At 43.9% G+C, this 25,820-nt stretch overlaps 1 protein-coding gene across 5 annotated transcripts in view; it reads right to left on the bottom strand.

The window, feature by feature from the left end:
* The window catches only part of mctp1a (multiple C2 domains, transmembrane 1a), a 979,537-nt gene that overhangs the window by 376,077 nt on the left and 577,640 nt on the right, over positions 1-25,820 (bottom strand). For all 5 annotated transcript variants that reach the window (XM_070884895.1, XM_070884861.1, XM_070884869.1 and 2 more), the window contains one exon: positions 7,352-7,454. In XM_070884895.1, coding sequence (XP_070740996.1) covers positions 7,352-7,454 — 103 coding nt within the window. The remainder of the gene's footprint in view (positions 1-7,351; positions 7,455-25,820) is intronic.

Genomic DNA, 25,820 nt, shown 5'->3' with positions numbered 1-25,820 from the left:
ACCATCAGTATCATTAGAGCCATGGGCATAGCCTCCCAGGGTGTGGCAAAGGTTACTTATAGATTTTCCTGAGCTAGTAAAATGTAGAAAATAACAAGTAAAACACTGGACAATTTGCGAAGATTTTTTTCTTTATATGATCTCCCAGAAGAAATTGTGTCTGATAATGGGCCGCAATTTTGTTCAGAAGAATTAGCACAGTTCATGAGCAGAAACATAAGAACATAAGAATTAGGACAAGAGTAGGCCATCTAGCCCCTCATGCCTGCTCCGCCATTCAAAAAGATCATGGCTGATCTGGCCGTGGACTCAGCTCCACTTACCCGCCCGCTCCCCATAACCCTTAATTCCCTTATTGGTTAAAAATCTATCTATCTGTGATTTGAATACATTCAATGAGCTAGCCTCAACTGCTTCCTTGGGCAGAGAATTCCACAGATTCACAACCCTCTGGGAGAAGAAATTCTTTCTCAACTCGGTTTTAAATTGGCTCCCCCGTATTTTGAGGCTGTGCCCTCTAGTTCTAGTCTCCCCGACCAGTGGAAACAACCTCTCTGCCTTTATCTTGTCGATCCCTTTCATTATTTTAAATGTTTCTATAAGATCACCCCTCATCCTTCTGAACTCCAATGAGTAAAGACCCAGTCTACTCAATCTATCATCATAAGGTAACCCCCTCATCTCCGGTATCAGCCTAGTGAATCGTCTCTGTACCCCCTCCAAAGCTAGTATATCCTTCCTTAAGTAAGGTGACCAAAACTGCACACAGTACTCCAGGTGCGGCCTCACCAATACCCTATACAGTTGCAGCAGGACCTCCTTGCTTTTGTACTCCATCCCTCTCGCAATGAAGGCCAACATTCCATTCACCTTCCTGATTACCTGCTGCACCTGCAAACTAACTTTTTGGGATTCATGCACAAGGACCCCCAGGTCCCTCTACACCACAGCATGTTGTAATTTCTCCCCATTCAAATAATATTCCCTTTTACTGTTTTTTTTTCCAAGGTGGATGACCTCACATTTTCCGACATTGTATTCCATCTGCCAAACCTTAGCACATTCGCTTAACCTATCGAAATCTCTTTGCAGCCTCTCTGTGTCCTTTACACAACCCGCTTTCCCACTAATCTTTGTGTCATCTGCAAATTTTGTTACACTACACTCAGTCCCCTCTTCCAGGTCATCTATGTATATTGTAAACAGTTGTGGTCCCAGCACCGATCCCTGTGGCACACCACTAACCACCGATTTACAATCCGAAAAGGACCCATTTATCCCGACTCTCTGCTTTCTGTTATCCAGCCAATTCTCGATCCATGCTAATACATTTCCTCTGACTCCGCGTACCTTTATCTTCTGCAGTAACCTTTTGTGTGGCACCTTATCGAATGCCTTTTGGAAATCTAAATACACCACATCCATCGGTACACCTCCATCCACCATGCTCGTTATATCCTTAAAGAATTCCAGTAAATTAGTTAAACATGATTTCCCCTTCATGAATCCATGTTGCGTCTGCTTGATTGCACTATTCCTATCTAGATGTCCCGCTATTTCTTCCTTAATGATAGCTTCAAGCATTTTCCCCACTACAGATGTTAAACTAACTGGCCTATAGTTACCTGCCTTTTGTCTGCCCCCTTTTTTAAACAGAGGCATTACGTTAGCTGCTTTCCAATCCGCTGGTACCTCTCCAGAGTCCAGAGAATTTTGGTAGATTATAACGAATGCATCTGCTATAACTTCCGCCATCTCTTTTAATACCCTGGGATGCATTTCATCAGGACCAGGGGACTTGTCTACCTTGAGTCCCATTAGCCTGTCCAGCACTACCCCCCTAGTGATAGTGATTATCTCAAGGTCCTCCCTTCCCACATTCCTGTGACCAGCAATTTTTGGCATGGTTTTTGTGTCTTCCACTGTGAAGACCGAAGCAAAATAATTGTTTAAGGTCTCAGCCATTTCCACATTTCCCATTATTAAATCCCCCTTCTCATCTTCTAAGGGACCAACATTTACTTTAGTCACTCTTTTCCGTTTTATATATCAGTAAAAGCTTTTACTATCTGTTTTTATGTTTTGCGCAAGTTTACTTTCATAATCTATCTTTCCTTTCTTTATTGCTTTCTTAGTCATTCTTTGCTGTCGTTTAAAATTTTCCCAATCTTCTAGTTTCCCACTAACCTTGGCCACCTTATATGCATTGGTTTTTAATTTGATACTCTCCTTTATTTCCTTGGTTATCCCTTCTCTTACCGCCCTTCTTTTTCACTGGAATATATTTTTGTTGAGCACTATGAAAGAGCTCCTTAAAAGTCCTCCACTGTTCCTCAATTATGTCACCGTTTAGTCTGTGTTTCCAGTCTACTTTAGCCAACTCTGCCCTCATCCTACTGTAGTTCCCTTTGTTTAAGCATAGTATGCTCGTTTGAGACACTACTTCCTCACCCTCAATCTGTATTACAAATTCAACCATACTGTGATCACTCATTCCAAGAGGATCTTTTACTTGGAGATCGTTTATTATTCCTGTCTCATTACACAGGACCAAATCTAAGATAGCTTGCTCCCTTGTAGGTTCTGTAACATACTGTTCTAAGAAACAATCCCGTATGCATTCTATGAATTCCTCCTCAAGGCTACCCCGTGCGATTTAGTTTGACCAATCGATATGTAGGTTAAAATCCCCCATTATTACTGCCGTTCCTTTTTCACATGCCTCCATTATTCCCTTGATTACTGTCCGCCCCACCGTGAAGTTATTATTTGGGGGCCTATAAACTACGCCCACCAGTGACTTTTTCCCCTTACTATCTCTAATCTCCACCCACAATGATTTAACATTTTGTTCATTGGAGCCAATATCATCTCTCACAACTGCCCTGATATCATCCTTTATTAACAGAGCTACCCCACCTCCTTTCCCTTCTTGTCTATCTTTCCGAATTGTCAGATACCCCTGTATGTTTAATTCCCAGTCTTGGCCACCCTGCAACCACGTTTCTGTAATGGCCACCTAATCATACCCATTTGTAATGATTTGTGCCGTCAACTCATTTACTTTATTTTGAATGCTGCATGCGATTAGGTAGAGTGTTTTAATACTAGTTTTTAAACCATGATTTTTAGTTTTGATCCCTCCTGCAGCCCCTTTATATTCATACATATTGTCCCTTCCTATCACCTTGTGGTTTACACTTACCCCAGTGCTACTCTGGCTCTGTTGCCTCCTGCCTTTTGCATTCTTTCTTGGGGTCTTGTTCATCTGAGCACTCACCCACTCTAACTAACTCAGAGCCCTCTCCAGGGTTCCGAATACTCCTCGTATTGAGGCACCAGCTTTCAGGCTTGCCTTTTTATTACACTTTGACCCTTTAGAATTTTGCTGTACAGTGGCCCTTTTTGATTTTTGCCTTGGGTTTCTCTGCCCTCCACTTTTACTCATCTCCTTTCTGTCTTTTGCTTCTGTCTCCATTTTGTTTCCCTCTGTCTCCCTGCATTGGTTCCCATCCCCCTGCCATATTAGTTTAACTCCTCCCCAACAGCACTAGCAAACGCTCCCCCTAGGACATTGGTTCCGGTCCTGCCCAGGTGCAGACCGTCCGGTTTGTACTGGTCCCACCTCCCCCAGAACCGGTTCCAATGCCCCAGGAATTTGAATCCCTCCCTGCTACACCACTGCTCAAGCCACGTATTCATCTGAGCTATCCTGCGTTTCCTACTCTGACTAGCACGTGGCACTGATAGCAATCCCGAGATTACTACTTTTGAGGTCCTACTTTTTAATTTAGCTCCTAGCTCCTTAAATTCATCTCGTAGGACCTCATCCCTTTTTCTACCTATATCGTTGGTACCAATGTGCACCACGACAACTGGCTGTTCACCCTCTCTTTTCAGAATGTCCTGCACCCGCTCCAAGATATCCTTGACCCTTGCACCAGGGAGGCAATATACCATCCTGGAATCTCGGTTGCGGCCGCAGAAATGTCTATCTATTCCCCTTGCAATTGAATCCCCTATCACTATCGCTCTCCCACTCTTTTTCCTGCCCTCCTGTGCAGCAGAGCCAGCCACGGTGTCATGAACTTGGCTGCTGCTGCCCTCCCCTGAAGAGTCATCCTCCCCAACAGTACTCAAAGCAGTGTATCTGTTTTGCAGGGGAATGACCGTAGGGGACCCCTGCACTACCTTCCTTGCACTGCTCTTCCTGCTGGTCTCCATTCCCTATCTGGCTGTGGACCTTTCACCTGCGGTAAGACCAACTCGCTACATGTGCTACTCACGTCATTCTCAGCATCGTGGATGCTCCAGATTGAAACGGTGTGAACCATACCAACGTTCCCTCATACCACTCTGCTTCAAATGGTGCAGCAGAGCGCAAAGTACAATTGTAAAACGTGCCCTCATCAAACAAATGTTGGATCCAAATCCAAGAAAATGGCAGTTGTCGTTGGACCACAAACTAGCAAACTTTCTGTTTAGTTATTGGAATACTCCTCATACAACTACTGGTAGAACACCAGCAGAGTTGTTTCTCAAACGACAGCCATGAACCAGGTTCTTGTTGTTTGGCACAATCAAGACAGAAAGAGAGTCATGATAGAGGTAGAGTAAGGGGATGAAGTGTGAAATTGAATCAGAAGGTTAGAATGAAGAACCATCACCATAAATGGTTAAAGTGGTTACTAGGAAGAGTAGGGAAGATTTGTGCCTCTCGCACATATTTGGTCAAGATGTTTGATCATGGAAAGATTAGGTTTGTTCACATTGATCATATTTTACCGACAGATGTGGAAGAAGTATAAAGTTGGAATGATTCGATTATTTCTGTTGAGTCAGATAGTCTTGTTACAAGTACAGTACCAATAGCAAATCCTACATCAGATGTACTAGAAACAAGTCGAAGAGAAAGTCAGAATTTAAGTCTGAATCCAAGTCAGGCAGATGAAGAGTCTGAAGTGGTAGAGAATCAAAATGTAGATCAAGGTCAGCCCTTGGAAAAAAACTCTTAGCCTAGAATGAGTCTAAGTCCTACTACAAGATTGGGAAGTTCTGTTGAAGAATGAAGGTATCGTCTTCGGAACAGAAAACCAGTGGTTAAGTTTGATTTGTAAATATGTGTATACTATGCAAGTTACGTATAATGATTATTTTGTTATGATTACTTCTTCAATAAGGAGGGAACAGTGTAATAGAGCTCCACCTAGTGGACTACAGGTATAATGCAATTACTGATGTAATAACAATAAAAGGTCATGTGGCAAGATCACATGACAGTTTCTGTTAAGGAGCCATCTTGTAGAGTGCTTGTGTTAATGGTCTCTGCAAAGGTAGCTCAAAGGGTTCACAAATTATATTATTGCATCCATAGTTAAAGTGCAGATGATAAGGGTGAAAGTATTCGTTGTGGACGTGCCATACACAGTTACAGTTAAGCAGTTAAATGCAGGATACACTAATCTTGGCAAACTTCTTCAAAATAGATCTTTTTTTCCTGACTTCAGCACATAAAACACCATTCACCTGCTCCACCACCTCCTTCTAGGCTGACTAGACAGTAGATTTTTGAGAGGTTATTCCACTACCCCAAAAATAGCAACCCTGCTTTTTTACAATGCCTCAATGTGACCGCCAGGGTTCTTTCGATAAAGGAGGCACTCCTGCCTCCTCTATGGGTACTTGAACTGTCCTCAGCCATCTCTTCCAATCCAGTGAATGGAATTCTTGTAATAAATGTCAAGACAGCAAAATGTGTAAGTGCTCCTTTAAGACACAGCAACAGCTCTTTAAATGTGCTGTTGCAGGGAATATCCTGTCCCCACATCTTGCATGTTTCCTGTGCTGGGCCCAATCCACAAACTTGCGCAAGATCCATCAGTGCACGTGGTATGCAATATATGCTTGTGACCTGCTAGTCCTGGCACCACTGCAACCAGAAAATTGTTTCTCCATGCTTTTCACTTGTGTGAAATCCCTGCATAACTTCCTCGTGTCTGTAGCAGGAATAGGTTATAGGCACTTCCATCTCTAAAAGAAAAAACAGGAATGCAGAATCTACTGGGGTAAATTTTCAGCTTAACTGCCTGACTGGTAATATGGCTGAGCAAATTGTATGTTCGGTGTAGAACCTGCCTGATTTTCATTTCATGGATCTGCTTCACCAAATTACCACCCAGGCAGTGAAGTGAAAATTTAGTCTATTGTCTTTTGGTCAATCATTGATAGATGGAGAGACAAAGATATAGATACTTGCATAATTACAGATGTATACATATAAAAATATACAATAACAATATCAAATGAACTCACATGTAGCATGATTTTCTGTAGGTTGTTACATTTCAGACTAATAATGACACAATAAATCAGATTATATTCTAATAAAGAGCATCTTGCTCTGACAGTATGCCCTCTTGTTTACCTACTCTGTACATGAGAGCCTCTCGTTGTAGTCTGTATAATTTAAGAGATGAACAACCTGACCTTTTTGAATGAGATGAAGTCATTTTTTTCGACCATTTTAAGTAACACAAATTGCACTCGGCTAAGTTTTACATAAATGATGTCAGCTTGTACTTAAAGAAAGAGAGGATCACTAGATTGACATTACATTTTTTCCAACAACACCTACAATACTATAAATGTCTTTCTATAATTCTTTCCTGTGCTTGGGATTTTATTTTACTAGATCTATTTCACCAACAACTCCATGCATTAACTATTAGAAATGATTTATCAGAAATGTCTGCAGAATTATAGCACAACTGTAAAATCTGTCTTGAAAATAATGTTTAAAACACTTATAGTGACAAGGTGGCACAATGTATTGATGATCAATGGACCACATCACAGCACGGCTAATATGAGCTCAGGTCTGGCAAATCTCCACGAAGGCTGTTCCCAATTTGACCTCTGCAGTCAGCATACTGCTAGATTTTTCCTCCACACAGAGGGAGGGAAGATCAAAAACCCCAAGCTACTCTCACACATCTTCTCATAGCCGGTTTAAGAACAGCACTGGGAGCAGGGCACTTCTGCCCCTTGGCTTCTGGAATCGTGAATGGAAGGGGAAAAGGAGTAGACAAACAAACATTTAAAAAATAATTTTTCATCAACATATATATTTTCTTAAACAATTTTTGACATATAGGTTTAATTATTTGGAAAGTAAATTTGGAGCTACAATCCTATCACTTTGGTGTAACTATAAATTATACTAGAGAATCCATACTTTTCCTTAGTGCTGCTGATACTTATTTTAGCTGATAAAAGCTGTGTAGTTGGAACAGAAAACTATTATCTGTGCATTTGCACAGAGAAAGGAGGAAATCACTGTACTCATACTCACAAAGTGAAGACTTTGTTCCATTCAGGGTTGAGACTCCTATGGACAGTATGTGTCTGCAGTCTGTCGTTGCTCAGTTCAATCACACAAAATGGGTCACTGCTCCCTAAAGAAAAGCCATTTTAAAATATAACATTTTTCAGAACTTGGGAATTACAAGCTAAGAAGTGACAATTACTTGCACTGATGGGAATTCAAAAACTGGATCAGATTTTTAGTTGTGTAACTGAAACATGAAATGACACTTAATCTGGGTTAATGGTTCTCCCCCTATCCCTGACCTCTCCTGTTACAGTCCGCTTTTACCATCATGCATCCTCTCGCACCAGGAGGGTAGCACAGTTGGAATTGCAGCCTTCACTTTCTCAATGCCATTCCAAACTCATCTGGCGGGTGGTACAATTCAAGTGAGGTAAACTGTGCAACATCAGATAATTTACTCCCTCCATTCTATAAAGTGGAATTCAACACTCCCTTGTGCTCCACCATCTCATGACCTAGCTGAGAACTGAGAGGTCTCTGGCCTGCACTAGACTGACTGGAATAGAAGTTGTGCTACAATTGTTTAGAGCTCTGGTTAGATTGCAGCTGGAGTACTGAGTTCAGTTCTGGGGACTGCACCTGAAGAAGAATACTTTGGCCTCGGAGTTGGTGCAGCGCAGATGAACCAGAATGATACTGGAGCCTAGGTGGCCGAAATTGGCCACTGCCTGAAACAAGGCACACCTACTGCTTTTTGGCGTGCATTACCGGCGCAATGAATGCGCCGACCATTACAGCGAAATTCAGCATTTTTGCTGAAATAAAGGAGCAGAGCGGTGTTGGTGGCGGGAATGAGTTCCTTCCAGCGGTGTGGGGGTGGAGTGGCTAATTGGGCCACGGAATTCAGCTGATGCCGATTTGCTGATAACGAGGCAGCTGCTCCCTGGCCTTCTTAAAGAGCAGGTTTTGCAGCTAGGCCCTAAGCACTGAGTTTGTCTCTGTTGCTTGCAAAGGAATAGCTAATGCCAGAGGTCTAAGGAGGGCCAGCATCTTCTCGGATGTGGGAACTTGAGACCCTGGTCCAAGTTCTCTATCCAGACACAGGCAGACCCAGTCGCCCCGTCTTTGTTAATGCCTAGAGATAGATCGATGTGGAGGTGTCGGGGACTTCTATTCATGATTGCACTGCCACCCACTGCCACAAAAGGCTGAATGACATCATTCGACTGATGAAAGTGAGTACATGTTACCCCAACTCCTCACCTTCCATCTCTGAGCCTCTCCTTCACCTCCTCTTATTTCCAAACTTCACTATATAGTCACTCAGCAACCCTTCTTTGCTTTGCAGGCCAAGGTCTCCCACAACTGTTTGGAGCAACAGAGGACTGGTGGGGGGCAAGGCCAATATCCAGCAGCTCAGTAACATAGAGTGAGGGTGCAGCGGCTAGTGGGCTCACATGTTGTCTTTCCTGTGGCTGCTGGTCATGTGGATCCCGCTGAGGCAGCATGGGTAAGTGAAGGCCTTCCTTTGATGCCATCTCTCCCTGAAAGTCCAAGCGTCTACCAGTCAATTGGTTATGATTGTGTGCAAGTTGCTTGTTGCATGGTTCAATGCCCTACCTCACCCTGATGGGACCCCTTTTGTCATTTGTGATTGCTGATGAGACCCGAGTGTGAGCCAGAGCGAGACCGAGACCCTTGAGGTGAGTGTGAGCCACAGTCAGGTCGAAACCTTTGAGCTGAGTGCAGACATTGGTGGCACGTCCGATGAGAGTGATGAAGAGGGGAACACTGCTGCCAGCACCATGTCACTGCTTCCTACACGCGCCAGCTCAGACACTGGGAGAACGCGGTCGGGTCAGTTAGATTTAACAGAGGGGTCTGCACTGGGTGATGCACTGGGGCATAGCGGGCTGCAGCCGGGTCAAGGGCAAAGGCAACCTTGGGTGCCATCTCTCCGTGGGGAGAGTTCACACATGAGTTCTGTTGCAGAGGACTCAGACGAGCTGGGGCTTATGAAAGAAGGGTGGAGGCCATGCATTCGCAGATGTTGGGGGCAATGGCAAGGGTGCCCGAGAGCTTGTCGCAAGTAGTCAGGAGCATGGAGGAGTCTGCCTTCTGCATTGTGGACAGCTCTGCGCACACCATGGAGCCCATCATTGCCAGTGTGCAGACGATGGTGGACTCCCAGAGAGACTGTGTGGATCCAGCTGTGATACCACGTGTTGTGGGCGATGTGGCAGCTGCCATTACAGCACAGGCGCAAGGGAACCAACATCTGAGTGTTTCTTTGGAGAGGATGGCCGCTGCCCTGGAAGCTCAGAATGCTCTCATGCGCTCTGGGCAACAGGCCACAGAGCGTCTTACTGCTGTCATCTCTGGTGGCATCGAGACTGTGTCTGCTCTCATGCAGTCTCAGCTGGATGCCACACGAGATCTGACTACTGCCATCATGGCTGGGTCCATCACGGTCCACGGGGGATCTTCCGGTGTCGCGCCACCCCACCCAACTGTGCTTTAGCAGATTGGTGGGGATGGTGAGGTGCTGCCCTGGGGGAGTGGCGCAGGCTCATCGGGCCAGGATCCTGATGTGTTCTCTCAACATCTCAGCAGTCCTGAGCTGAGACCTCTCACTCTGTGCCATTGATGAGAAGCATGGAATCGCCCTAGCCAATTCCAACTGAAGGCGCTGAGGAGGATGCGGCCCAGTCAGCAGCCGGCCCTCCCAGGGCCAGAGCTGGTCGGGTGTCTTCTAGAAGGACATCTGTAGCTTCTACAGCTACAGATGTAAACACAGCAGCCTTCCCAGAGCCATGATGAAGCCACAGCAGAGACCCTGCAGCGTAGTTCCAGAATAGGGGGTTATAAGGAAATGTACAAGGGTGATAATTGATTATGAGTTTGTCTTGCGGATCCATTATTTCTGGTCTAATAAATCTTTATATTTTGCGTTTGAATATCTGTGCCGGTCTCTCATTTCACTGTGGGCAATAATGTGTGAAAGGACTCATTGGTTTGTCCATGGAGATGCACAGATGAAGGCTAAAGTGCTCATGAACTCAGCGGAAATGAGCAGCAATGAGGTGGTTTACGACTTCCCTTGCAGGGTCCGCATGGCGATGCTGCCTCCTGCGTGGCTGCTGACGCGCATCTTGGTCCTCCTCCTCCTCCCTCCTCCTCCTCCTCCTCCTGCGCCTCGTGCTCCTGCGCCTCCTCCTTCTGGTCCTCCTCCTCAGGTGGTACGGTTGCCTCATCCTCCAAATATACCCTCATGATTGCTAGGTTGTGAAGCATGCAGCAGATGACCACGAATAGGAACACCCGCTCAGGCGAGTACTGCAACGCTCCTCCTGAGTGATCCAGGCATCGGAACCTCTGTTTAAGGATTCCGATGGTCTGCTCAATGATACACCTGGTGGCTAAATGTGAGTCATTGTAGGATTGCTGCACAGCAGTCCTGGGGTGGCTTAAGGGAGTCAGCAGCCAAGTACAGAATAGGTAGCCCTTGTCTCCAAGGAGTCAGCCGCAATTTTGCTTTGGCCCAGCAAAGACGCCTGGTACATTGGTCTGGCACAGGATGAAAGCATCGTGGCTGATTTTGCAGTTGTGGTCACACACCAGCTGGACATTGAGGGAGTGGAATCCCTTGCAGTTACGGAAGATTGCGGGATTGTTCTGTGGTGCCCTCAATGCGACGTGGGTGCAGTCTATGGCGCCCTGAACCCTGGGGAAGCCGGTAATCCTCACAAATCCAGTTTGCCGTTCCAACTGCTTCTCCCTGCTCATCGGGAAGGAAATGTAGTCTCTCCTCCTCTTATACAGAGTAACTGTCACCTGACGGATGGTACTATGTGTGGCAAACTGGGAGATGTTCGAGATGTCTGCTGTTGCAGCTTGAAAAGATCCAGTTGCATAGAAATTAAGTGTGATGGTCACCTTTGAAGTGAGATTAGAGCTGTCCTCAACCTTGTTTGGCTACAGGTCTGGCTGCAGGAGATTGTACAGCTCCGTCACGATGTCCTTGCAGAATCGCAGTTTCTGGAGACACTGGTCATCTATCTGGTCCATGTATGAGAACTGTTGTGTGTAGACCCTTTGTCGACAGGACCTTCTGACCCCACATCTATGTTGGCGTCTTCCTCTGACAGCTGCCTCATTGCCTTCTCCCTCCTGCTGTTGTTGGTCCACACACTCTGCAGTTGGCTAGCATCTGCCCCCAGTGCATCTGGGGCACTATGTGGTGTTGGGAGGGTCTGTGTACCTCACCCTCCTCCTGATGGCAGGCCCTTCCTGAGGTCCTTTCTGGAGCACCTCTCTGGGTTCAGCTCTGTCGCCATTTCCAAGGCCGCCTGCATGTTCCTCAGCCATGTGTGCTGCGTCCCTTGCCCGCTGCCTCTCCAACCGTTGGGGCCTGCGCTGCCTTCTCCTGCATGCCTCCTTGCCGCACACAATGTGCAGCAGGCGCTCCGCTGCCAGCACTGACTCCATTTAGTTCTCCTCCGTAAGCCCAGCCTCCTCAATCACGGCTCTCTGTTGTAGAGATTGAAGAGCCTGGTCCACTAGCAATCAATCCCGCTGTCAACAAGGCAGCTCACAATATTTGGAAATGTCGAAAAAAATCCTCTCTGGTGTAGAGATTGAAGAGCCTGGCCCACTATAACTCAATCTCGCTGTGAACAGGCAACTCGCAATGGTTGAAAAAGTCCAAAAAAATCTCCCCAACAAGAATGTTGCTAGATGCAACACGCCTTTAACGGCTGCTGGCGGTCTTGAGCAAACACTGTGTACCAACCCAAAATCCTGTCGTTGGCCCAAAAAGCAGCTGAAAGAGGATTTGAGCTGAATTTAGCTTCCGGGGTGGCTCTGAGGCGTTGCGCAATCTGATGACGTTGTTAATGACGCATCTGCAGGAGCGGGGTGGAAGTGGGGAGAACGGGGCAGATATCATCACTGCTGGAAAAGCCCATGAGGGCAATGCCGTGAACGTCGGCCAGTCCACCGTGACTCGGCAGTCATTCCACAACAACCTGTGGCTAACACTTTCAGGTAGCCAGAGGGTTTATCGAAAGGGGCAAGTTCGGCCCAGAGATGTTTAAATTATGACGATAGGTTACATAGGCAAGGCTTATATTCCCTTGAGTATAAATGCTTAAGGGGTGATCTAATTGAGGTGTTTAAGATGATTAAAGGATATGATAGGGTAGATAGAGAGAAACTATTTCCTCTGATGGGGGAGACCAGAACAAAGGAGCACAACCTTAAAATTAGCGCTGGGCCATTCAGGGGTGATATCAGGAAGTACTTCCTCACAAAAACGGTAGTGGAAATCTGGAATTCTCTCCCCAAAAAAGCTGTTGAGGCTTGGTCAATTGAAAATCTCAAAAATGAGATTGACAGATTTTTGTTAGATAAGGATATTGAACCAAGACGGGCAAATGGAATTAAGATGAAGATAAGCCATGATCTAACTGAATGGTGGAGCAGGCTCATGGCTTACTCCTGTTCCTATTAGTTGATAGGCAACCCTGTGACTCAACCTCATGACCTCTGATTTTGATGGACTGTGGTGTTAACTCAAAAAAAAAGAAAATGTCACAGCTGAAGAAAGCAGCATTTTGAAGTTGTACGTGGATTTTCTTTCCAGCATAAAAAGGTTTAAGTGACAGACTTAAATCTTGGTGGTAAATTATGTTCCATACCATATTACTAAACTTAATGTTAAATACAGTTCATGCTGTGCTAGATCCTATTCGCTCATGTGAAGTATCCCCCAATGTTCATGTGAACCTTTAATAAATTAGCTGGTACAGATTATGAGATTTCAATATAACCGGCATGGCCTGCGTATCTGTGCTCATTTCAACATATTGGTGCTTTTTTGATTCATTCAATAGCACTATCCACGCAACTATCCTCCAAGGATATCTGGGCTTCATCACTAGCATTGCTACTTATAGTCCCCCTAAAGGAGATGAAATGACATATTGGCTACCGCATTCAATGATGACTAGGGATATTTCTAGATTTCTGTGATAATTAACCTGATCTCATGGCGACTGAAAACAAATTTAACAGTTAGGCCCCAATGACAAAAAAATCCCGCATCTCAATGGAGTCTGCCACATTACTAGGACATCTGAGATAACTGCAACCCCTTTGGTTATATAAATAAAAGAAGCCTTTCATATGGCTGTAGAATACTGCACAACTATTCAGACCATTTAACTGACATCAGACAAAATGTGTTAATTATGTTAAAAAAAATTTTTAAAAGATGTACTTAAAACCAGTTGTTCAAATATGCTTGTGAAAAACAGATACCAAAATACTCGAACAGAAAAAGAAATGAGAGGCAATTGTGCAGGTTCATGGGAAGTGAATGCTTGGTACATGCACTGAAATATCAGTGGTACTACATGTGTGCTGAAAGCTTTCATTATTAAGCTATTATTAAGCAGACAATTGTCTTTGAAATTCATTCCCAATATTTTCCTCAAGGACGTTCCTGAATAGTGAGTCATTTTATAAACACAAAAGGGGGTCTCAATTAAAATGCATAAATGTGTAGAAAAAAATTACAATTTATACTTGTGGTTTCCTCATCCAGTCTTTCCCAACGAACTGATGTCACAAAGTTTGTAAAGCTCTTTCTGTTTATGGTCCTTTTGGTTACTTTTACATTTAAATATAAAATTATGAAGCAAAGCGCAAGTGACTACTCTGGAAGTATCATGGGCGAATAACTAGGGCTGTAGAGAGGGCTTCAAACCAATAAGTGTTTGGGGGGGGGGGAGGGTTCAGAAATGTTAAAAGTCAAAGAATGAGAAGGCAATAGAGCAGGGTAGCACAGGGAGAAATGAAAACCAGACCGTGACAGGAAGGGACAGAATGTATAAACATAAAAGTGTATCAGAAAGTGGGGTCAAAGCAGGGAAAAATGGTAAAAAAACAAATTTAAAAGCTCTTTATCTGAATGCATGCAGCATTCGTAACAAAATAGATGAACTGACAGCACAAATAGATACAAATGGGTATGATCTGATAGCCATTACAGAGACGTGGTTGCAAAATGACCAAGGCTGGGAACTAAATATTCAGGGATATTTGACAATTCAGAAGGACAGACAGAAAGGAAAAGGAGGTGTGATAGCTCTGTTAATAAAGAATGAGTCAAGTGCATTAGTGAGAAACGGTATTGGATCAGAAGATCAAGATTTTGAATCAATTTGGATGGAAATAAGGAATAATAAGGGGGAAAAGTTGCAGGTGGGCATAGTCTATAGGCCCCCTCACTGTAGCTACACTGTCGGGCGGAGTATAAATCAAGAAATGATGGACGCTTGTAAAAAAGGAACGGCAATAATCATGGGCAATTTTAACCTCCATAATGATTGGACAAAACAAATTGGCCAGGGTGTATCCGGGATAGTTTCCTTGAACAGTACGTTGCAGAACCAACCAGGGAGCAGGCTATCTTAGATCTGGTACTGTGTAATGAGACAGGATTAATAAACGATCCTCTAGGAATGAGTGACCATAGCATGGTTGAATTTCAAATTCAGTTGGAGTGTGAGAAAGTTGGATCTCAAACCGGTGTCCTAAGCTTAAACAAAGGAGACTACAAAGGTATGAAGGCAGAGTTGGCTAAAGTGGACTGGGAAAATAGATTAAAGTATGAGACGGTTGATGAGCAGTGGCAGACATTTAAGGAGATATTTCATAACTCTTAACAAAAATATATTCCAATGAGAAGGAAAGACTAAGAGAAGAGATAACCATCCGTGGCTAACTAAGGAAATAAGGGATGGTATCAAATTGAAAACAAGGGCATACAAAGTGGCCAAGTCTAGTGGGAGGCCAGAGGATTGCGAAATTTTTAAAAGCCAGCAAAGAACGACTAAAAAAATAATAGAGAGGGAAGAAAGATTATGAAAGCAAACTAGCACGAAATGTAAAAACATATCTTAAGAGTTTCTACAGGAACATAAAAAGGAAAAAAGTGGCTAAAATAAATATTGGTCCCTTAGAGGATGAGATTGGGGAATTAATAATGGGGAACAGGGAAATGGAAGAGACTTTGAACAAATATTTTGTATCGGTCTTCATGGTAGAAGACACTAAAAACATCCCAATAGTGGATAATCAAGGGGTTATAGGGAGGGAGGAATTATTATCACTAAAGAATTAGTACTCGGTAAAATAATGGGACTAAAGGCGGACAAGTCCCCTGGACCTGATGGCTTGCATCCTAGGGTCTTAAAAGAAGTGGCTGCAGAGATAGTGGATTCCTTGGTTGTAATCTACCAGAATTCCCTGGATTCTGGGGAGGTCTCAGCGGATTGGAAAACCGCAAATGTAACACTCTTATTTAAAAAAAGGAGGCAGACAGAAAGCAGGAAACTATAGACCAGTTAGCCTAACATCTGTCGTTTGGAAAATGCTGGACTTCATTATTAAGGAAACAATAGCAGGACATTTGCAAAAGCATGATTCAATCAAGCAGAGTCAACATGGTTTTATGAAAGGGAAATCATATTTGACAAATTTGCTAGAGTTCTTTGAGGATGTAACGAGCAGGGTGGATAAGGGGGAACCAGTGGATGTGATGTATTTGGATTTCCAGAAGGCATTCGATAAGGTGCCACATAAAAGGTTACTGCACAAGATAAAAGTTCACGGGGTTGGGGGTAATATATTAGTATGGATAGAGGATTGGCGAACCAACAGAAAACAGAGTCGGGATAAATGGGTCATTTTGCAGTTGGCAAACAGTAACTAGTGGGGTGCAGCAGGGATCAGTGCTGGGGTCTCAACTATTTCCAATCTATATTAATGACTTAGATGAAGAGACTGAGTGTAATGTGACTAAGTTTGCTGATGATACAAACTTGTGGGAGAGCAAATTGTGAGGGGGACACAAGATAGAGACAGGCTACGTGAGTGGGCAAAACATTGGCAAATGGAGTATAATGTGGCATAAAAAATAGAAAAAGCAAATTATAATTTAAATGGAGAAAAATTGCAAAGTGCTGAAGTACAAAGAGACCTGGGGGTCCTTATGCATGAAACACAAAAAGTTAATATGCAGGTACAGCAAGTAATCAGGAAGGCAAATGGAATGTTGGCCTTTATTGCAAGGGGGATAGAGTATAAAAGCAGCGAAGTCCTGCTACAACTGTACAGGGTATTGCTGAGATCACACCTGGAGTACTGCGTACAGTTTTGGCCTCCATATTTAAGGAAGGATATACTTGCATTGGAGGCTGTTCAGAGAAGGTTTACAAGGTTGATTCCGGAGATGAGGGGGTTGACTTATGAAGATAGGTTGAGTAGGTTGGGCCTATACTGATTGAAGTTCAGAAGAATGAGAGGTGATCTTATCATAACACATAAGATGAGGGGGCTCGACAAGGTGGATACAAAGAGGATATTTCCACTCATAGAGGAAACTAAAACTAGGGGACATAGTCTCAGAATAAGGGGCGGGCCATTTAAAACTGAGATGAAGAGGAATTTCTTCTCTCAGAGGGTTGTAAATCTGTGGAATTCTCTGCTTCAGAGAGCTGTGGAGGCGGGGTCATTGAATATATTTAAGGCGGAAATAGACAGATTTTTGAGCGATAAGGGAATAAAAGATTATGAGGAGCGAGCAGGGAAGTGGAGCTGAGTCCATGATCAGATCAGCCATGATCTTATTAAATGGCAGAGCAGGCTCAAGGGGCCAAATGGCCTACTCCCGCTCCTATTTCTTTTCTTATGATCTCTCTCTTATAATGGAGAGGCTAGACATAAATACCTCCATTATTATTAGACATTTTACATAAACCATAATTTTTTAAAAATATATAAATATTTTTCAGACAAGTTTCAGACAAGTTGATTTTGTGGTGCCTTTACAACAGCCAATCAGAATGCACACAAAGCATCAGGTTTATCTTGTGGTGTTCTCTGCATAATACTCTACATGTTCAGATAGATCAGACCATTGCTCCAATTGGCTGATATGGCCTGTTATTTTTTTCTCTTGTTGTCTCAGGCCAAAACCATGCTGCCCCCTTTAGGCCAGAATTTCACAGAACTATTAAAATGCAACACAAGATAAAGCAGAACCAAAAATACATGTGAAATGATGACAAAGTCGAGTGAGGAAAGCACAACCGAAAGCCCTGACATATTGTCCAATGAGCATTCCAACAGAACTTTTCCGTATCCAACACATAAAAACCCCAGAAGATGATCACATATTCCTGTCAGACCGACACAACAGTGACCTTTAAAGCCAGTCTATTGAACATGAATTTTAAGGTGGTGAATTTATTACTTAGGATGTTTATTTCACAGCATACAATATGTCTAAATATGTTGGTAACTAGTGTGTATTGTAATGGCTGGACTAAAGGTTACATAGAAGTTAACATTAATTATTAGGTTATCTGAGCTTTATGGCATGTTCAAATTCTACTGAGATTGAAGTTCTCTAATTGCTAAAGCAGAATCTCTTCATTCTGTTAATAAGTATAAAAAGATTAGTATTAGTTTTTTTGAATTATTGCATTATTTTTCCAGTTTTGTCAGATTAAAAAGAAATTGATTTCTATGCTAAATATTACAAATGCAGGTACATTGTTATAAAAGAGAACTTTGTGTTAAATATAATGAAGTTCTATATTACATGTTCTGTGCCCAAGGCAGTATTTTCTTGACTGCCTCAATCAGTATGATTGAATTTTGTGGACTTTAAATTACATGTATAGGGGGATAATAGTTAGTGGGCAGTGGTAAGGCTGCAATTTTTTTTTTAAAGTAGTTCTAATGATTCCATAAGCACAGAGAGTGATAATCAAATGCTTTACAAATATCAGCATATTCCCAAGATTAAATTTATTGTAGCACTAGAAAAATGATTATACATTAAAAATATATATACCTATTAGCAAACAAAGGTTTGTTTCCACTTTTCTCACTGTACAGCAAATTAGCCCCTTGATTAATGTAATAACATTTCCAAAGAGGCTATATAAGTGCAACTTTGTGAGAGTTTGTTTGAACAATTATAGACAGAAATGACTGTTGGCGATGTTAGCAGATGAAAACGTAACGCATTTTGTGTGACATTTCTTTTGTCCACTTTTTCAAGCAGCTGTTAATCCTATTATTTTAAATGGGTTAATGCTTCTGCTAAAATAGGGGTCATACAAATGCAATCAGTTAAAAGTTTCAATTAATATCACCAATTCTAAGCTTATGAGAAATATATATTTTTGAGATCGTATTAAACACATTTCTCATTGCTTGTTCGTGAAAAATGTACAACTTTTTGATAATCAATCTTTTGCCTTTTATGTACAAATGCTGCCAAGCTTCTGAACTGAAACTGAAAGAGATGACAAAATACAGGTTTTCAGAATTGAATATCCAGAACATATACTAACTACAGAATTTCCTGTTAATCAACAGCTAACTGCTTCTCAATAAACTTGCAGTAGCAATGCCATGGGCATCAGTTCTTGAGACTACACATCATAAATTATCAATGTAATACAAATTGTTGATCAACCCTGGTATTGACAGCTGTTGTAGGTAGAAAGCAGAACAAGAAATTGAATATAAACATTCTATATTATTATTATATTTGTCATACTTTCTTGGTATTGTATACAGGGAGTCGAGTCACAGGGAATCATTTTAACATGCAGTGATGCTAGAAAATATTAGGTTCTCTCTTTCTTGAATCCAAAGTGGATGACCTCACACTTCCTCACATTGAACTCCGTCTGCCGCAGTTTTGCCCACTCACTCAATCATGCATTGATTGGGGGGAAAAAACCCGAACCATGGCAGGCGAGAATTCTACCATTGGGAAGCTTAAAAGTCCTGATCGTGACTTTTGAATAGCTGTACAGAAAAAAGGTTGTGCATGCATAGTTGTCCCTATATTCTGAAATCCACTCCATGCTGCAAATGGAAGAACTACAGAATATGAGACACCTTAATGCACTGCAGAACTGCTCCATTAACATGACAGAAAATGTGTCTCAGTTATACCGAAACTGCCTACAAAATGATAGAGCATTAAAAAACTTTTCTCAAGTTATATTTTTTATATTCATTCTTGAGATGTGGGTGTCACTGGCAAGGTCGGCATTTATTGCCCATCCTTCGTTTTATACAACTGAAAGGCTGAGAGGGGAGCTTAGAGTAAACCATGTTGTGTGGGACTGGAGTTACATATAGGCCAGACCGGGTATGGGCAACAGGCTTCCTTCCCTAAAGCACATCAGTGAAAAGATTTGGGGGCCGAAATTGCCCACTGCTGGAAACGGGGCGCACGCACCCTGATTCTAGTGTTTTTACCACCGTGATGGTTGAGGTGGACTCTTGAGTGAAATTCCACTCTTTGGCTTTTTATTTCAAGCGGACCGGAAATCGCTCATAATGGGGGCGGAAATGCGGCGGTAAGCACACTACAGGGGCTGAAGTTCAGGGGGTGGGGGTGGATGTAATGTCCACGTAGTGCTTATGACGTCATCACGGCGCCACTTCACCACGGCTCTCCCCTTTACTTAAAGGAGCGAGCTTGCGCAATTTTAAAGGTTCGGTCCACTGGGCCACCAGGGAGGGTTTCGGCCAGGCCAGCGGCCTGGCACCCAAGAGGGAGTGCCAGGCTGCCTGTTGACGGCCGGCCGAACTGGGGGCATAATTGTCGGCCCGACATGGTAGTCGGCAGTGGCGACAGCAACAGTGCATCCTCCCCTTTAATGGGAGCCGCATTGCCATTTTAGAAGGCCACAGCCTCGCAGCACCGTCTCAAAAAAGCAGGTTTTGTCACCGTCTGGCGGGAGGAAGATTTTCTCGGCGGAATTAAGCCATCAGGGTGGGGGAACATTGGCGGTGCGCACTCTGATGATGCACTTAGGACGGATTGGCAGCAGCTGAGCAGTGAGGAGCGAGGTGGGAGCGGGTCACTGCCGGGGTCCCGCAGGTACTGAATTTTGATAATGGCGGCCATTCCACGAAAATTCGGCAGCCTTTGCATTCCGCAGCGAGTTAAAAAGCCTTAAGGAAATGGGCAATTTCGGCACCTTGGTCTCCTCATTTGAGAAAGGATATACATGCCTGAGAGGCGGTACGACGAAGGTTCACCAGATTGATTCCTGGGAAGAGAGGGTTGTCCTCTGAGGAGAGATTGAGCAGACTGGGCCTATACTCTCTGGAGTTTAAAAGATTGAGAGGTGATCTCATTGAAACATATAGAGCTGGATTTTCTGCTTTGATGTTTTTGGGGCGGTAATGGTGGCGGGGCAGTAAAGTTTCTGCCCGGGAGTAGTTTGCGTCTCAGGAACTAACATTGGGCAGTTGGGCCCTGATTCAGGGGGAGCAGCGATAAGGGGGGCATTGTACACTTCTCTTCAGCGCCAGCATGAGAAACTCCCGAGCTAAAGAGCCGGGCTGGGAGCGCTGAGAGAGAGGCCTGGGGGTGGGGGGTGGAGGGAAAGCCACATAAACATTCCCAAAATATTGCCCATAGCACCACAACTCAAATCGCAAAAAAATTAAAAGAAAAAACAAACACACTTACCTTAGGAGTCCATTACTTACCTCTCCGCTGTCGGTAACGTTATACCAGGTGGTCACTGCGGGTTACACTTTGGGGCATAAGTGCCGGGCAGGAGTCAAAGCTCGTGCCGGTGTCGCAACCAAAGATGTTGTGTACCGGCGCAACTCTTCCTGGTGGTGCTGCTCCACGTGCCACAAAACCGGGCCTGAGAATCACTGTGGGGCGCTGGAGGCTGACTGCGTGGCCAGAACACCTCACCTCTGCCATTGCCGCCGCTCCGGGGTGAAAAACGGAGCGGAGAGGAGCCGAAAATCCACCCCATAAGAATTCTGAGGGGGCTTGACAGGTTAGATATTGAGAGGTTGTTTCCCCTGGCTGGAGAGTCTAGAACTAGGGGACAGAGTCTCAGGATAAGGGGGTCAGCATTTAAGACTGAGATGGGGAGGAATTTCTTCACTCAGAGGGTTGTGAATCCTTAGAATTCTCTCCCCAAAAGGGCTGTGGCTTTTGAGTCATTGAGTATATTCAAGACTGAGATAGATAGATTTTTTGATTCTAGGGGAATCAAGAGACATGGGGATCAGGCGGGAAAGTGGAGTTGAGGTCGAAGATCAGTCATGATCTTTTGAATGGCCTATGGAGCTGTATGGCCTACTCCTGCTCCGAATTCTTATGTTCTTATGTGAACCAGTTGGGCTTTTACAACAATCCAACTGTTTCATGGCCACTCTTAATGATACCAATTTTTTTAATTTACAGATTTGTTTTTTATGCTGAATTCAAATTCACAAAGTTCCATCTTGTGATTTTAATTCATGTTCTCTGGATTACTTGTCCAGTAACATAACCATATACCATCATACCCATTGTTATTATTCATCAATACTAAAAAAAGTTTCAATTTGAAAATATTTCTCAACTTGCAAATATCTGTAGTTTTACATTTTCACAGTTTAAATATACAAAAGTCTTATTCAATAAACTGGACAATATAAAATGCTATGGGAATATACAGGCTTAAGGAAGATAGCACCCCTCTCTATTAATTGTATTGGTAAACCCAGCCTTTTAAGCTGACTCAAAGCTCTGAGCTCTTTATTAAAAAATGCTATTCTGTAGCCCATAACCCTGTTCCTTGACACCTCTCTAGTTTCCAATTTAAACAAGTCCCCATGCGCCCTACTCTAAAGGGCTTTGTCTCCCTGTCATTGTGAAGAGAGGCGAAGCAGTCGAGAAGTGTGAAATCAGACCTCATGAGCTGAACTGTTCCCCAGGGAACTTTGGACTGTTCAGAAGGTCAAAGTCATGGGCTGGACCAGCTGAAAATGTCTGAGCACTGGTCTGTGACACAGCAGGGGAGTTAGAATTGAACACATCTTAATTAAGGCCTACAGACAGCCAAACAGGCTGTTTTCCAGACCAACTGCCAACTTTAACTCGGTCAAATTTAGCAGCAGTACTAATGGCTCTAATGGTAAGTTTTGCATCACTGTTCATCACACTCCTGCTGACGCGTATCTCAAGAGTATCTGATTAATGGTGATAAGCCTTCAAATGCAGAGGCCCCTGCCTCAAAGCATGTCGGTTAAGCCACAGGATGAATGGCCCCTGACTAATTTATATAAAATTTCCACCCACTCTTTGCCTTTTTTGTTGAATGATGCTGCAGTTATACTTAATCAATATGTGGGAGTTGTTAAATGAGGTATTAACAGTAACACTTAATCCCTTTTTTCTCATTAATAACCTCCAGCAATTGAAATGCAATGTCCAACACTGAGCCATTCATAAAAGAAAAAAATATAGTCCCCACTCAACATTTTATGAGGAGCTTAATTGCAGTGAAACACTGTGATGGCATTCAGCTGAACAAGGCAACGAGTCATTGTGTACAAGAAAAGAATTCACAGTTTCACCAAAAGTGATTTGTTCTCTTAACCCTCTCATTCAGAAAAGCACCCACAATGTTCCTAATTGCTTTTTAATTTGTAAGGGTTAATGTACTATTCAAATGTTTCTAAATGACTCTTTACAGCTCCAGAAAACAGTCCTTGAAAAGAGAGAAAGAAAAATCTTTTGTAATCATTAAAAGATTTATGGCATCCTGGTATGTAGGCAATTTTCTCTGAGGTATGATACAAACCTATCAATGGACTCTGATTTTCTTGACACAACTTAGCATTATGGTGACTAATTTTAAACTGCCTAAACTTGTGGATATCAGCTAAAGCTTGTAATTTCCAAATGTCTATTTACATGTTTTAATATTTTAACCACATATCAATATTTTCAATACAATTATTTGGTGTTATATTGAAGGGATCTTGTTTTCTTCCATTAACAAAAAGGATGACATAAAAGTGCTCCCAAATTCCATTAAAATCATATATGTTATGTTGTTTAATTAAACGTGTACAGAGATGATACAAACAGAATGTTCGTACTTCATAAAAGGATTGTGTGACATGGTTTGTATTCCATTAACAGTAAATGTTTTCCTCTCTTTATCTAAAGGCACTTGCTCGGTTATGGTTGCATGGGTGGCAGCCACATACCAATATCTCACCCAAGTGGCCATTTTGCATGTTTAAGCTGAAAGGTTGAATGTTGGCAGGTTATTCAACGATGGGAATATCACAGCTAGCCCAACCCTATCAGCAACATTCACAAACAAACATTTTTCGGCAAACATAGGATAGTGAAAATGAGCAAGAAACCTGACTGATTTCCCCCCCTTTAGGGAAACTGAAGAGAAAGAACAGCATCTTTCATGACCTCAAGACATCCCAAAGCACTTCACAGCCAATAATATATTTTTGAAGTGTAGTCACTGTTGTAATGCAGGAAATGCACAGCCACTATGCACACAGTAACGTCCTACAAACAGCAATGTGATAATGACCAGTTAATGAGGGCTAAATTCGATAGCCCCCAAAAACAGGTGCTGGGATCATGATGCATTACATGATTTGTGTGTGCAGCCAGTGCTAACCAGACTGTTGATTGGCTGTATGCATCAGCAGGGAGCTTAAAATCGTAAGTGGCTAGCACCAGTTAAAGCTAGCTGTACTGCTTAAAGACAGACTGCACCTCTTAGAGTGGAAGGAGGAGAGGTCAGAGTGGTCACAGCAATTGTGCTCACCGCGTGCTGGAGGAGGAGAGGCCCAGTCACCACTGGAGGAGGAGAGGCCCAGTCACCACTGGAGGAGGAGAGGCCCAGTCACCACTGGAGGGGAAGTGGCCCAGTCACCGCTGGAGGAGGAGAGGCCCAGTCACCGCTGGAGGGGAAGTGGCCCAGTCACCACTGGATGGAGGCTCGGAGGGAAGGCTCACGTGTGAAGTAGGCCCAAACCTGTGGTCAGAGCACAGCCGTGCACGAGGTAGAAATGGCCATCTGCCAGCTTAAGAACAACAAGGCAACGGGAGTGGATGGAATCCCCGCTGAGACACTAAAGTATGGCGGAGTGGCACTATTGGCATGAATGCATGACCTCATCTTTCTCATCGGGATGGAGGAGAGCATGCCGGGAGATCTCAGCGATGCAGTAATCGTGACCATCTTTTAAAAAGGGGACAAGTCCGATTGCGGCAACTACAGAGGAAGCTCCCTGTTGTCAGCCACTGGGAAAGTCATCGCTAGAATCTTCCTCAACTGTCTTCTCCCTGTGGCCGAGGAGCTCCTCCCGGAGTTACAGTGCAGATTTCGTCATCTGGGGTACAACAGAGTTGATTTTTACAGTGCAACAGCTGCATGAAAAATGCAGGAACAGCACCAACCCCTGTACATGGCCTTCTTTGACCTTACAAAGGCCTTTGACACTGTCAACCGTGAGGGACTATGGAGCGTCCTCCTCCGTTTCGGCTGCCCCCAAAAGTTCGTCACAATCCTCCGCCTGCTCCACGATGACATACAAGCCGTGATCCTGACCAACGGATCCATTACAGGCCCAATCCACATTCGGACCGGGGTCAAGCAGGGCTGTGTCATCGCGCCAACCCTCTTCTCAATCTTCCTCGCTACAATGCTCCACCTCACACTCAACAAGCTCCCCGCTGGAGTGGAACTAAACTACAGAACTAGTGGGAACCTGTTCAACCTTCGCCGTCTCCAGGCCAGGTCCAAGACCACCCCAACCTCTGTCGTTGAATTACAGTACGCGGACGATGCATGTGGCTGCGCACATTCAGGGTCTGAACTCCAAGTCATAGTCAACACCTTCACTGAGACGTACACAAGTATGGGCCTTACATTAAACATCCGTAAGACAAAGGTCCTCCACCAGCCTGACCCCGCCACACAGCACTACCCCCCAGTTATCAAGATCCATGGTGCGGCCCTGGACAACGTGGACCATTTTCCATACTTCGGGAACCTACTATCAACAAGGGCAGACATCGATGACGAGATTCAACACCGCCTCCAGTGAACCAGCACAGCCTTCGGTCATCTGAGGAAAAGAGTGTTCGAAGGTCAGGCCCTCAAATCTGCCACCAAACTCCTGGTCTACAGGGCTGTAGTGATACCCGCCCTCCTGTATGGCTCAGAGACGTGAACCATATACAGTAGACACCTCAAATCACTGGAGAAATATCACCAACAATGTCTCTGCAAGATCTTGCAAATGCCCTGGGAGGACAGACGCACCAACGTTAGCGTCCTCGACCAGGCCAACATCCCCAGCATCGAAGCAGTGACCGCACCTGTCCAGCTCCGCTGGGCATGTCACATTGTTCGCAGGCCTGACACAAGACTCCCAAAGCAAGCGCTCTACTCAGAACTCCTGCATGGCAATCGAGCCCCAGGTGGGCAGAGGAAACGTTACAAGGACACCCTCAAAGCCTCCTTGATAAAATGCAACATCCCCACTGACACCTGGGAGTCCCTGGCCAAAGACCACCCTAAACATAGAAACATAGAAACATAGAAAATAG

Source organism: Pristiophorus japonicus, chromosome 1 (assembly GCF_044704955.1).
Source record: "Pristiophorus japonicus isolate sPriJap1 chromosome 1, sPriJap1.hap1, whole genome shotgun sequence".
Taxonomy (NCBI): Eukaryota; Metazoa; Chordata; class Chondrichthyes; family Pristiophoridae; genus Pristiophorus; species Pristiophorus japonicus.
Note: the sequence above shows the minus strand (reverse complement) of the source record. Positions and strands in the feature narration are given on the sequence as shown.